Raw genomic sequence first — 13,927 nt, 5'->3', positions numbered from 1 at the left:
TGATTGTGCAATACGCCGAGGGAAGGGGGCGGGGCTTGTGCAGCGGGGAATGGGGCAGGGCTGGTACTGATTCTGCCTGAAGAGACATTTTTGATGGCTGTTGTATTTTCTGTTTTATTTTGTTAATTATTTTTAAACTGAGTGTTGATGTGTGTGACCGACATGTGCAGGCTGCTGGAAAGTTATGAAAATACGGAACAAAGTGCGTCTTGTATGGGTTCAATCCAGGACGCAACGTTTGTGCGTCAGTTAAAGGACTATTCCATATTTTATGGGATAGGGGGCGACCCAAGTAGGAAAGTCACAGAGAAGACACCCCAGAACAATTCCTTTAAACAACTCAGCTTCCTAAAAACTCATATCTGGACTTGGCAAACTGGTCCAGTAGACTCACCTGTGACCAGTCATGATTGTGATGGTTAAGATGAAGATAGTTGAGTTTTACTGCTGTAAATGAAAATGAATATTTTGTTAATGAACCAAATCCAACCAGAACCAAGACACCTTATACAAAATCCACCATCCATCCTGTCAATTCTATGGTAGCCCTGGGGGGGACACATGTACTGCTAAAACACACAGGAATAGATATGTTTGGATGAAAAACCCTCATTTCAGGCATTAAAAGGTGCAGTCTGTACACTCAAAAATAGAGGTACCAGCTTGTACCTAAAAAGGTACAAATGCTTGTCGCTGGGGGTGTACTCTTTTGAGAGACATTTCTGTACCCTTCAGTTCTGGTCTATTTTTGTACCTTATCAAGTTTAACCTCACCTCATCAAGTTTTTCACAGCATTAGGCCTGGTCCATTCCACTTAGCAATATTATCTTATCTTTAATCTAGAAAAAATCTTCAAAAACTCAAAATACTGACATTGTGGGCTACAGCAAGTGTTGTGCGTCTAAACCGGTCTTAACAATACATTTCTTTTGAGGCGACTTTTAAAATTTTTTTTAAAATAAAATCATCAAATATCAGTTGTAATATGTGGTGAAGTCGTAGGGGGGGTATACTGATTGCTGAAGAAAAGCTGGTAAACGTCCCAGTGTGCACTATACGCTGTAAAAAATAGTCCCGGTACGCAAAAGGATAGAATTTAAAAGTGGCGGTACTGCGTACCGGCCCACTTAAAGCACTGCTACTAACAATAGTTTTTGTCACGACAAACATTTTTCAATGCTGCAGGTACCCTTATGGTTAAAATGGTACAAATTTGTACTTTATGTCACTTTGAACCCTTTTTTGTACTCTGAAGGTGCTTCTGGTCTCTTAAAGACCAGTATTGTACTTTTGAGAGAACATTTCTTTAAAATGTACCTATAGGTACAGAAATGTCCCTATCTTGTACCTCTATTTTTGAGAGTGTAGAAATACTGCCATCTAAGACTGGTGTAACATACTGTGAATGTTCATTCATTTCAAAACCTGGAGGATCACCTGGTTCAGAATCCATCTGGGATTTGCTTCCCCATAACGTTCAGACAAGTTTACATTGATGACATCTCCAGCTGCCAATGAAATGCAAAATGTGACTTGTTTGATTCCTCAGAGCTTCTTCTACTTTCAAAAGATGAAATATGTAAATGAAACATCCATCCATCCTTCCATCTATCTTCTGCCGCTTATCCGGGGTCGGGTCGCGGGGGCAGCAGCCTAAGCAGGGAAGCCCAGACTTCCCTCTCCCCAGCCACATTTGCCAACTCTGCGGGGGGATCCCGAGGCGTTCCCAGGCCAGCAGAGAGATATAATCCCTCCAGCGTGTCCTGGGTCTTCCCCGGGGTCTCCTCCCAGAGGGACGTGCCTGGAACACCTCACCAGGGAGGTCCAGGAGGCATCCTGACCAGATGCCCGAGCCACCTCAACTGGTTCCTCTCGATGTGGAGGAGCAGCGGCTCTACTCTGATCTCCTCCCGAATGACCAAGCTCCTCACCCTATCTCTAAGGGAGAGCCCGGCCACCCTGCGGAGGAAACCCATTTCAGCCGCCTGTATACGAGATCTCCTTCTTTTGGTCACGACCCACAGCTCATGACCATAGGTGAGGGTAGGAACGTAGATCGACTGGTAAATCGAGAGCTTCGCCTTCTGGCTCAGCTCCTTCTTCACCACGACAGACCGGCGCAGAGTCCGCATTACTGCAGACGCCGCACCGATCTGTCTGTCGATCTCACGCTCCATCCTTCCCTCACTCGTGAACAAGACCCCGAGATATTTAAACTCCTCCACTTGAGGCAGGACCTGACTCCCATGCCCCCTCCAGGACCCCAAAGAGGGTATAGAGCTGGTCCACTGTTCCGCGACCAGGACGAAAACCACACTGCTCCTCCTCAATCCGGGATTCGACTATCCGGCGGACCCTCCTCTCCAGGACCCCTGAATAGACCTTACCAGGGAGGCTGAGGAGTGTGATTCCCCTGTAATTGGAACACACCCTCCGGTCCCCCTTCTTAAAAAGGGGGACCACCACCCCAGTCTGCCAATCCAGCGGTACTGCCCCCGATGTCCACGCGATGCTGCAGAGGCGTGTCAGCCAGGACAGCCCCACAGCATCCAGAGCCTTAAGGAACTCTGGGCGGATCTCATCCACCCCCGGGGCCTTGCTGCCAAGGAGCTTTTTGACCACCTCAGCGACTTCAGCCCCAGAGATAGGAGAGTCCACCCCTGAGTCCACCAGCTCTGCTTCCTCATCGGAAGACGTGTTGGTAGGATTGAGGAGGTCTTCGAAGTATTCCCTCCACCGACCCACAACGTCCCGAGTTGAGGTCAGCAGCTCCCATCTCCACTGTACACAGTATTGATGGAGCACTGCTTCCCCCTCCTGAGCCGCCTGATGGTGGACCAGAATCACCTCGTAGCCGTCCGGAAGTCTTTCTCCATGGCCTCGCCGAACTCCTCCCATACCCGAGTTTTTGTCTTGGCGACAGCCGAAGCCGCATGCCACTTAGCCTGTCGGTACCCATCAGCTGCCTCCAGAGTCCCACAGGCCAAGAAGGCCCGATAGGACTCCTTCTTCAGCTTGACGGCATCCCTCACTACTGGTGTCCACCAACGAGTCCTGGGATTACCGCCACGACAGGCACCAACGACCTTACAGCCACAGCTCCGGCTGGCCGCCTCAGCAATAGAGGCACGGAACACAGCCCATTCGGACTCAATGTCCCCCGCCTCACTCGGGACATGGTTGAAGCTCTGCTGAAGGTGGGAGTTGAAGCTCGCTCTGACGGGGGACTCAGCCAGACGTTCCCAGCAGACCCTCACAACACGTTTGGGCCTGCCAGATCTGACCGGCTTCCTCCCCCACCATCTGAGCCAACTCACCACCAGGTGGTGATCAGTTGAAGCTCCGCCCCCCTCTTCACCCGAGTGTCCAAGGCATGTGGCCGCAGGTCCGACGATACAACTACAAAATCCATCATGGAACTGCGGCCCAGGGAGTCCTGATGCCAGGTGTACATATGGACACTCTTATGTTGGAACATGGTGTTCGTTATGGACAATCCATGACGAGCACAGAAGTCCAATAACAAAATACCATTTGGGTTCAGAGGGGGGACCATGCCTCCAAATCACTCCCCTCCAGGTCTCACTGTCATTGCCCACGTGAGCATTGAAGTCCCCCAGCAGAACAATGGAGTCCCCAGAAGGAGCACCCTCCAGCACTCCCTCCAAGGACTCCAGAAAGGGTGGATACTCTGAACTGCTGTTCGGTGCATAAGCACAGACAACAGTCAGGACCCGTCCCCCCCCACCCGGAGGCGGAGGGAAACTACCCTTTCATCCACCGGGGTAAACCCCAACGTGCAGGCACCAAGCTGGGGGCTGATGAGAATGCCCACACCTGCTCGGCGCCTCTCACCATGAGCAACTCCAGAGTGGAAGAAGGTCCAGCCCCTCTCGAGGGTTCTGGTTCCAGAGCCCAAGCCATGCGTCGAGGTGAGTCCAACTATATCTAGTCGGAACCGCTCAACCTCGCGCACAAGCTCAGGCTCCTTCCCCACCAGAGAGGTGACGTTCCACGTCCCTAGAGCCAGCTTCTGCAGCCGGGGATCGGACCGCCAGGGTCCCCGCCCCTTGCTGCCACCCAGCTCACATTGCACCCGACCCCTACGGCTCCTCCTGCAGATGGTGAGCCCACGGGAGGTGGGGCCCATGTAACCCTTTCGGGCTGAGCCCGACCGGGCCCCATAGGCGAAGGCCCGGCCACCAGACACTCGCTCTCGTGCCCCACCTCCAGGCCTGGCTCCAGAGGGGGGCCCCGGTAACCCGCATCTGGGCAAGGGAACATTTATGCCCATGGTCGTCATCATCATGGGGTCGCTGAGCCGTACTTAGTCACATCCCTCCCCAGCATGCTTCAGGACACACAAATCCCTTCACCACTATAAGGTGGCAGCTTAGGGAGGGGAATGAAATATTTTATGTTCATATACCTTCAGTGTCTCAGTCACAGTGAAAATTCCTCCAGGCTTTAAAAAACTCAGAGCTGGTCTTCCTCAAGTCAGAATCCTCTTCCTCATTGGTCACTCTGCTCCTCGTGCTGACTAATCAGACCTGACACTTCCTTTCCGATCTCACCTGGAGAGCGCAAATTATGGATGCTGCTGGCATCAATATTCAAACATGATATAAATGCATAGGACAAAGCTGGTTTCCTTCAGGAACATGAAGTTTCCATGAAATTATCATCTAGGTTGGTGCAGTCACACACCAATAACTAATAGCTCTTTAACATGTTTTAGGCTAACCAGCTTAATTAGCCGCTTTAGCATTGGCACCAATTAACTGTTCATTAACATTTTTATTGGACCAATGTGTAAAATTCATAGAATTCTGGAGTATGTGCTTCTCGGAGAGTGATCTTTCTCTGGAAGTATTTCCATCTTCAGCACAGACTAAGGCCAGTTTTCAGTCGTCCTCTGGGTCGTTCAGGTGTTCCCACACGCTACCTTGTTTGACATCAGAGATGGCACGACTCCTGACGTCTGGTCTCATGTAGAGAGAGATGATGAAAGACGCAGCCATTCTCTCTCAGCCCCAGATGTTGCCTCATGTCCAGGAATTAAATTTGAACATCCTTATTCCCCTGAACAGAAACTTGAACAAAGTTCTGGTTTTCTGGTAAATGTTGTGTGAGACAGAAATGTCCTGAAGAAGGTGTATCACTTTGCTCTAGGTGTTCTGACTGAACATGTTGTTTTCCCTCAGACGGATACACCACTGATGACATCGAATTTTACTGGCAGGGAAGAAGCAATGCAGACTCTGTCACTGGGGTGGAGAACATCGAACTACCTCAGTTCTCCATCATCGACTACCAAACGCTCTCCAAGAAAGCCGTGTTTGCTACAGGTAAGCATCTGTAAGATACTTTCATCCTCATTTCTCCTCAGCCTTAACGTTCCCTTCCTCAGTTGAACCTCGGGCTGGTGTTTCAGCAGCAATCAGAGCATCAGGTTTCTACCCCAGGACAAGGTCTTGACAGGAGTTTACTGTAACTCGTAGACGGAGCCTGTCTGGGTTCTGCTCAGCTTTAACCTAGACAAAATAAAAGAAAGAGCACTTGTGTGTTCAGTCGGTTTCTGTACCAACAGCTTTCATCCAGGAAAAAAAACCTGATAATAAAGATGAGCATGACAACGATAATCTCTGACCTAAGATCACACGAAGAAAGCCATTCCCACCTTCACTGCTCATTGTGAGATGGAAGAGGCTAAAACTTTGGTGGAACATGTCTAACATGTCGGCTGTGAAGGAAATCTAAATCTGTTCACATTTCCCAATGAAACAATGATGAGACAGCAATGGGTGGAGTTTGTTTTTGGGGAGCATCCACAGAATTGCAAAAACAATGTTTTTATTTGTGACCGGCACTTGGCTGCAGACTGCTTTATCAACAAGGACCACCATTATGGGGATTTGCTACCAGGCTTCTGCTGAAAGGAGGGTCTGTTCCTACAACCAAGGACTGTGTTTCCCATCCTGAGACACAAGCTGGAAATAAAACCATAACAACCAACATAACGACCAAAATAAAACCATCATAGTGATACGCTACATGGAGCAATAGATTTAGATGGCATTGTGGTACATTTGCCACATGTACACCTATTAACAGGAACATTAATGATTATAAAATGCAAGTGAAAAAAAAACAAACAATGTTATTTTCAACTATAGCTGGAAAGCAAGTATTTGCCAGATACGTCTTGTTGCATTCGCTGCTGTGGTTGCTGAGTTGTTCACTCTCGTTTTTAATTCAATTCAATTCAATTCAACTTTATTTATTTAAGCATCAAATCATGGCAATGCCATCTCAAGACGCTTTACAGACAAAGGGGAAAACATAATGAAGGCCAATTCATAACAGCCTATATAAGGAAACCAACAGATTGAGTTGGAGGTCCAACTCAATCTGTCTCAATCTGGGGAGGGGGGGGGCTAAAACTGGAGAAATATGATCTCTCCTGCTGGTTCTGGTCAGGACTCTGGCTGCAGAATTCTGGATCAGCTGAAGGCTTTTCAGGGCATATTTAGGACAGCCCAGTAATAGAGAGTTACAGTAATCTAGTCTCGAAGTAACAAAAGCATGAACCAGTTTTTCTGCATCACTCTGAGAAAGAATGTGCCTAATTTTGGCTATATTACGTAAATGAAAGAAGGCTGTTTTAGTAACCTGCTTAATATGTGGGCCAAAGGACCCACTTCCTGTCGACTTTTCTCCATGACGTTAAAAAATTTTTTTTTTCTTCGCCCTGTCATGTAGAACGTGTGTGTCAATTTTCAGAAAGATTAATGACATGCAGTGGCATGGCACCAAAAATATGGTTCAGCTTCCCAATTGTCCTGATCACCCCAAAATATTATTTTTTTTACATTCCAGTGGGGGGGGGGATCAAAATTCGGTGAGTTTTGGAGCATGTCAGGCCTTCAAAAATGCAGTTAATTTGTGCAAAGAATAAGTACAATAAACATTTGCATTTCAACAGGCATCCGCACCGCCTCGGTGCTTGGGCCTAATGAATGAAGGGGTTAGTGAAAATGGGTTTGTAGCGTATTATCATTAACGTTAACCTGGGATCCAATGTCAGAGCGACAGTGGGTGTTTTAATTAGTAATTCGCTTTGTCCTTAGACAAGCCGACAATCTCGGGGCACCACCCAGCCCTAAATTTGTTATACGGTCAGGCAGGGAATACCGTAATATGACAATGATATTTGTCTAATAACAGATAACCATCAGCCTCAGAATACGCTTACTGTAAGCTCTCGTCAGAGGGAACAAATCACTTCCTTAAAGATCGATCACGCTACCACAACTTCTTAAAATATAACACACTTTATTAAAAACCACACCGGTTAAAATCATCAGGCACAAATGAAATTAATAATGTAAACCAGAAGTAGCCTCAGCAAGCATCAAATACTGAACTAGCCAAGATGAGAGAGAGGGAGAGAGCGAGAGAGAGAGAGTATGGAAGCTCAAGCCGAGCCAAAAACACAAATGTAAAATAAAACTATTAGAGTTAAAGTTATGTAAGCAGCTTATATAACTCACACAACTAGGAAGGTTGGAAAGATGGCAAGTCTAATGAAGTTAACTAACTATGTCAGGGTAGACTATCAGGCGGATACCGGGGGAATGGATTTAAAAAGGGGCAGCTTCTGCTAAGACACCAGCTGGATTGGAGAGAGTGGAATAATGGGTCGGCCTTACTTCAGTGCCTTGGTGGTCGAGAACCCAAACCTTGGGTCCAGTGGGCAAGGATTCAGTGGTCGTCCTGATACTTGTCCAAAGGGGACCTCCGCAGAGGTCAGGAGCTCGCCTGGAACCACCTGGTTCGACGTCTGAAGCTGGACCCAACTCCGATTAGAATCCACGGGTCACGGGTGTCGGCAAAGTCCTGGGATCAGCTGGAGTAGTAACGTTCGGGTCATCCGTAAGTTACTGGTCACAGTCTTTGTGGGCCGGGAGAGCAGCTTCGATGGTGTGTCAGAAGCAAAAATTGTTCAGCCAGAATTGGATGAGTTTTCTGGTGTTAAGCAGTCGAGCGAGCTTACTTACTTAATAAAAACGAACATGACGCGAGACGGACAAATACACGACTAAAGCAAACATTAAACGAAAACGAAAAGAAAAAAAAGAGAGAAACAACAGAAACGAGAGAGAAAAATGAGAGAGGAAACAAAATAAAAAAAAGGTAAGAACAAAAGAGCGAAAAACGAAGAAGAAGAGCGAGTTCCGGTAAGACCCGCAGTTAAATTTGCCGGCGCTCTGGGGCGGACTTTAGATTATCTAATCAGAGCGCAGGGGTCAGGACATGGGGTCTAAAGGTTTGGTCAAAATACTAAGTTCTTGGGGAATTAAACTTAACATTTATAGATGAGAAGAAGTATGAATGATCCTTGTAAACATGAACCTTAAAACAGTTTTTCTGCTGTCAAAAGGGGAAAAGGTTTGTTAGCAGGTACAAGACATTTCATAAAGACATTTCAAGACATTTCAATACCCTGCATCGATGATTTTCACTTTCCACAGACCTAGTCAGTCAAGAAATCATTTCCACACAAGTTCTTACTTGTTACTTACTTACTGAGTCAGAGTCGTTAATAACAACAGCATATAATGTTAATCACTGTGTATTTAATCAGCCTGAAATGCATATCTCAACCTGTTTGAGGGTGTCTGCTAGATGGCGCCATTGCTCCATCCAAGGAATCACAGAAATGAACTAACTTGCTAACTTCTGTGGATTTCACATCTGAAAAACGGTTAAAGTCTTGGATTAATTTAGAAAGGAAGAAGAGTCCATTTATCCAGGTGTGCTGAGGATACATCCAGTATTTTATACAGTTTTAGAGTTCAGAGCTTGAAGGTTCTGCTCTGGAATCTGGTCTCTGTGTGCTGTGAATACAAAGGGACCTCCTGGGGTGATGGACAACAGGCTCTTACCAGGGTTCAACTTCAAAAGAGTGCCACAGTCTGTCTGTGTAGAAATTTCCTACCAGGAACAAGATAAGACCAGCAGGGTTCCTGGTTTAACGTGGAGGTCTGTCTACCCGGATTAAGATGGATCTGATTTTTAGGGCTTTCATTGAGCTCTGTTTGGATGTGTGGAGGGACTTCCTTTTGAAGTAGGAAGTACTGAGTCCTTATCTGATTTGGGGGTGAATTCGGCCTTGGGGGTTGCTACAGGTTGATTATTTCCTGTCTTTCTGGACTTGCATATTAAACTAAATAATCCTGAAATGTGCACAATGGAGACAATTTAAGCTGCCTGAATCTTGAACAAAACCTAAACCTCTATCAGGACCAGAGCCAGGAAGGAAAAGCAAGATAAAAGGATTCATGCACAACATGTATCTCAATTTTTATAACTGTAAATAGTAAAGCAATGATCTCATTGTCCAATCAGCAGTGCAATGCATCAGGTTTGATTAGTTTGGGGCTCAGTTGGGGTCAGGTCAGGAAGTAACCATTATGTATTTTGCTACCTTTTACATGCAGACCTGAGTCATGTTCTCTGTCTCTAACAGGTTCATATCCACGTCTGTCGCTAAGTTTCAAGCTGAAGAGGAACATCGGATATTTCATCCTGCAGACCTACATGCCCTCTATCCTGATCACCATCCTGTCCTGGGTCTCCTTCTGGATAAACTATGATGCCTCAGCTGCTAGAGTCGCTTTAGGTGAGTACTCATACATGTAAACATCGGTACCTGAAAATGGGTACATGTTACTATATTCAAATGGTAGTAAGTACCTGTAAATTCTATTCTATCAGGGTGTTACAGCGATCTTTAGGCATACACAAACAACCTTTGCCTGGCAGCACTAGTCAGAACAACTGCCAGCTTGAAAATAACAACAGTCAAAGCTTAAACAGGCCTTGAACAGAACACTTAGTTTTATGCATGAATCTACTAAAGCAAGCTTTCTGAAATACTATGCAGATAATAAACTATAAACTATATAGATTTTGTATGACATAAAAGAAGTTTAATAAAGGAGTAACATATTAGAACTAAACTATGTGCATAATTTCCACCACATTCCCCCCTTTTGATCCTTTCAGAATCAACACAAGAGAAGCACAATTCAGGGACACAATAAAACAAACCCAGAAAAAATGAACTGCTTAAAGAGTGTTAAGAATGCTTGCCTCTGAGCGGCTGGAATCAGTGACATCGACTCAAAAAGACTCCAATTCAAACGTCTTTATTTCTTTGGAGAGGCAAGTATTTAGACCAGGGGAATCACCAACGGTTTGTGGAGCGCCCTCGCCTCCACCAGCAGCCCCTGCCAATGAGCCAAATGGCCCCATTTATCCTTTCTGCTGCTGACTGGGCTAAACCACCTTCCAACCCATAGAGGTGCTTCCCATATAACAATCTACATTAAATACATTTTTTAAAAAACAACTCCCTAAATAAATCTTATAGATGTATAAAAAATACCTACCCACAGATTGTATAAATTTAAATAACTAAGCCTAAAACCATTTTTCAAACCTAAAACCCAAGTGCCCTTGGCCTGAGCCCCACCCATCTGCTTGATGGCCTCTCCTGGAACCTTTAAAAAGTTCTCAGGCCCTGAGGGAAACATTTGCCTGAATTAACCAAGGAAGAGGACATCAGCCAGGTGAGCTAACAGCCATTACCATACCACATCTACACATTTAATCATTTCTTTCCTCCACAGCTGTCTGGAAAACAAATGACATAATATTAATATACATTCGCATGATTCAATGATTGAATATTTACTGTGAACAAATATGAATAAAGTGCAAATGTGCCTAAACCACCCAAATGTGCCACCAGTATTTACTTTAAATTTTTATTATTCTTCTTTTATTACTTAAAACACTTAAGGTAACGGGCAACTGCTTCATCACAAAGAGATACAGGAATATCTAAACATCAGAATGGTCACTCCCGGCAGGGTTGAAGAACATTTGTCATAAAAACATCCTGAAAGGAAAAACAGAAGTGTCAAAATCAGAAAAGCCATCACTATTAAAAAAAAGAAGGAAAAAGGATCAGAGAGAGGGAGATCTGAAGCAGGAAGAGAGCCATAAACCAGCCGAGGAACGTGACATCCTAAGGCAGTGTCAATCAACCTAACCAACAAGGCTCTGATACACGGGACCAAACACAGAACAAGAAGAGCAGCAAATACTGCAATGGAACCCCAATAGCGTTGACGTAGGCAGAAGCAGCTGAGTCGTCAGGATGAACAGAGTGTCTGGACCGGGTGACCAGATAAGGGGGCAGATGGGAAACCCAGGAAGACAGCTGTAGGCAAGAGAAGGGCGACAGGGGCACATATACCAGTTCACTTCCATGGCAGCACGCCCCTAAGAACCAGACCACCGTACCACCACCAAAGGCCGGCGCAGGTCACAGAAAATTAACAGCATAAAAACTGTCACACCAAGCATGGTCCAAAACCCCTACAAAACCAGAACCCGAAGAGGAGCTCATGAAGCAAGTAAAATCTTGCTTCATCACACCTGAACCAAACAGGGGACTATGTGCAGGATGTAACAGGGAAAGGAACATCCCAGGAAATGTATTATTGAGAGGATTAGGGTTCACAGAAGAGAGTAAATCAATCATACAGGCGGAGTCAAACTCAGGTGGAGGGGTAACTACACGCAGTTCAAGTCTGGGCCCCAGGCAGACCACACAAGCAACTCCAACAGACACACCTACCCGTTCTACTAACAGCAGCCAGTTATTGCTGATGCGGATATGCCAGTCATCATTTCAAAAGAAACATCTATGTCCGGTTCACCATTACACACAAGTATCACCTCGTCTAACTGAGAATCGGGTCCTGGAACGAGGATGCTAACGGGGGGAATGGGAAAGGAATCAGTTAAGGTACGAGACGCAGTTATAACACTACGGCACACAGAAAAATGAATGAAAGGGTAGGTCCCTGTACACGCAAAAACATTCCCCCAAGTAGAGATGAAGATAGAATCAGACAAACACCACCGGCAACCAGTCCACCGATCACCATGCCATCCAAAGAACCGGAGCACACACGGTGCAGGTATCTTAATGACAGAGGAGACCGCACAGGGGCTCCTTAGAGTGCTAGCTGGGGAATAAAAGACTGCACGTCTACCTGTTAGAACCCTTCTGGACACTCAGTGACCGCGGGGCAGAGAAGGAGCTGTAGTGAGTGGCAGAGCGGTTAACAGGGGGTGAAGCAGATTGATTAAAGAAGACAATAGGAAACACAATCATGATAGCTAAAATAACCAAGCAACACATTGAGCCCTTTAATGATCAGACATGAACCCTAAATGGATGCCAGGGTCGATCTCTCTCCATGATGCCGGGTGGGCGGAGCTTGCATTGGAGCTTGGTACGCTACTGTTGCAGGTGGACGCTAATTTCACTCCACACTGAGATTGCTTGAGAACGGCGGCTGGTCTTCAGGTGTGAGAGTAGACTGTCTCACTACCCACGCTACCACAGGGATTATTCTGCCCTCTGCTGGGTGGTGCGTTACACTGCTGCGTCAGGATCAGCAGCAAGCCGGAGAGCCACGGTCGGTGCAGGAAACTTCCTGAAGTGATACTACAGCAGTTGGATACTACGTGCACCCAAATAGCATGTATTCAGCCCAGTAGCACGGTCATCTGTCTGGGTCGCCAGAAGAATCTGAAACAGGTGGTCCCAGCACTGACGTTTGAAGCTTCTCATCAGTACAAAGTCTCCAGGCTGAAGTAAACGGAGCTGCTTAGACGCTGGTTCAGGAAGGTCTGCAGCAACCTGAGAGCAAATGCCTGAAATGGTTCACATGAGATCAGCACAGTATGTTAAAACATTACTATCACACAGGGCCGTGTCTGGAGGGGGAGCCTTGGAGGGGCCCATGCCCATTCGGGTGGACCTGTGAAAAGAATCTACGGGGGGGGGGGGGGGGGGGGGGGGGGGGGCTTTTGGGTCCTCCCCTTTTACGCATGTGCATGGACAACAGCACGAGAGGAAGTGCTTTGGTCAAAGGAAGGCCTGAGAGAGACCAAGGAGGAAATCTCTCCATCTGTGGGCCGTGAGAGAAAAGAGGAAGTGAGAGGCTGCAAGAGGAGGGTGGGTCAGAGACGCAGCCTTCATCTGCAGGAGAGTCACCTGTAGAGACAGGGTCAGAAGAGTCAGTGCACATGTGCATACAGCAACCTGTCAAGGGAGCAAAATGGCAGAAAGAAGGGAGTCAATAAGGCGGCGGTGACGAACTGGGTCACCATCAGATGTCAGGAAACCACAGTGTTTCCACAGTGCTCCAAAACCCACACCTGGGTCTGGGTTCTGAGAGCGGAGCCATCAAGTCAGGGTCAACTCGAGGTCGGTCAGAGAGGTCAGGTCTGGGGGTGCAGAGGATGGCCAGTCCAGCCACACAGTCATGGAGCGTGTCATCGGCAGGAGCGGGGAGTAGAGAGGCTGGATGTAGGACTGTGTGTCAAATCGGGAATAAAACATCCAACACTGATGTTAAAGATGATTTCATCCACTACAACAAGACTCACACACACACACACACACACACACACACACACACACACACACACACACACACACACACAGCAACACCTCCTTCTTGAGAATGTTTTCCAATGTTACACACACTTCTCCACTGGACTTAACACAAATGTGTGTATCAGAAAAGGCTATGGCTAACGGTTTAGCATAACTAGCTTAACCTTGGAAAGACCAATATTATCCCAGATGATCGGCCTCACGTTTATGGTATTTTGAAGACCTACAGGGTACAAATATTTGTTTGTTGAGCATGTTGAGCCAGAGAACGGGCTGTCTACTGGCAGCCTTCACAAGAGTTGCTTCCCTTCGTCAAATAAAAGCACTTGATGTGAAATTAATCGGACTAACTTAGTCAGATCAGGACTAAGACACCG

General features: G+C 46.6%; 1 protein-coding gene across 1 annotated transcript in view; it reads left to right on the top strand.

Moving 5' to 3' along the window:
• gabrb1 (gamma-aminobutyric acid type A receptor subunit beta1) overlaps nucleotides 1-13,927 on the top strand; it is a gene marked incomplete at its 3' end in the record, with an annotated part of 317,919 nt that overhangs the window by 14,132 nt on the left and 289,860 nt on the right. The window contains exons 5-6 of the mRNA XM_079262436.1: nucleotides 5,206-5,349; nucleotides 9,534-9,686. Coding sequence (XP_079118562.1) covers nucleotides 5,206-5,349; nucleotides 9,534-9,686 — 297 coding nt within the window. The remainder of the gene's footprint in view (nucleotides 1-5,205; nucleotides 5,350-9,533; nucleotides 9,687-13,927) is intronic.

The sequence above is a fragment of the Telmatherina bonti genome, assembly GCF_933228915.1.
Source record: "Telmatherina bonti genome assembly, chromosome: 22".
In the NCBI taxonomy this organism is placed as follows: Eukaryota; Metazoa; Chordata; class Actinopteri; order Atheriniformes; family Telmatherinidae; genus Telmatherina; species Telmatherina bonti.
Note: the sequence above shows the minus strand (reverse complement) of the source record. Positions and strands in the feature narration are given on the sequence as shown.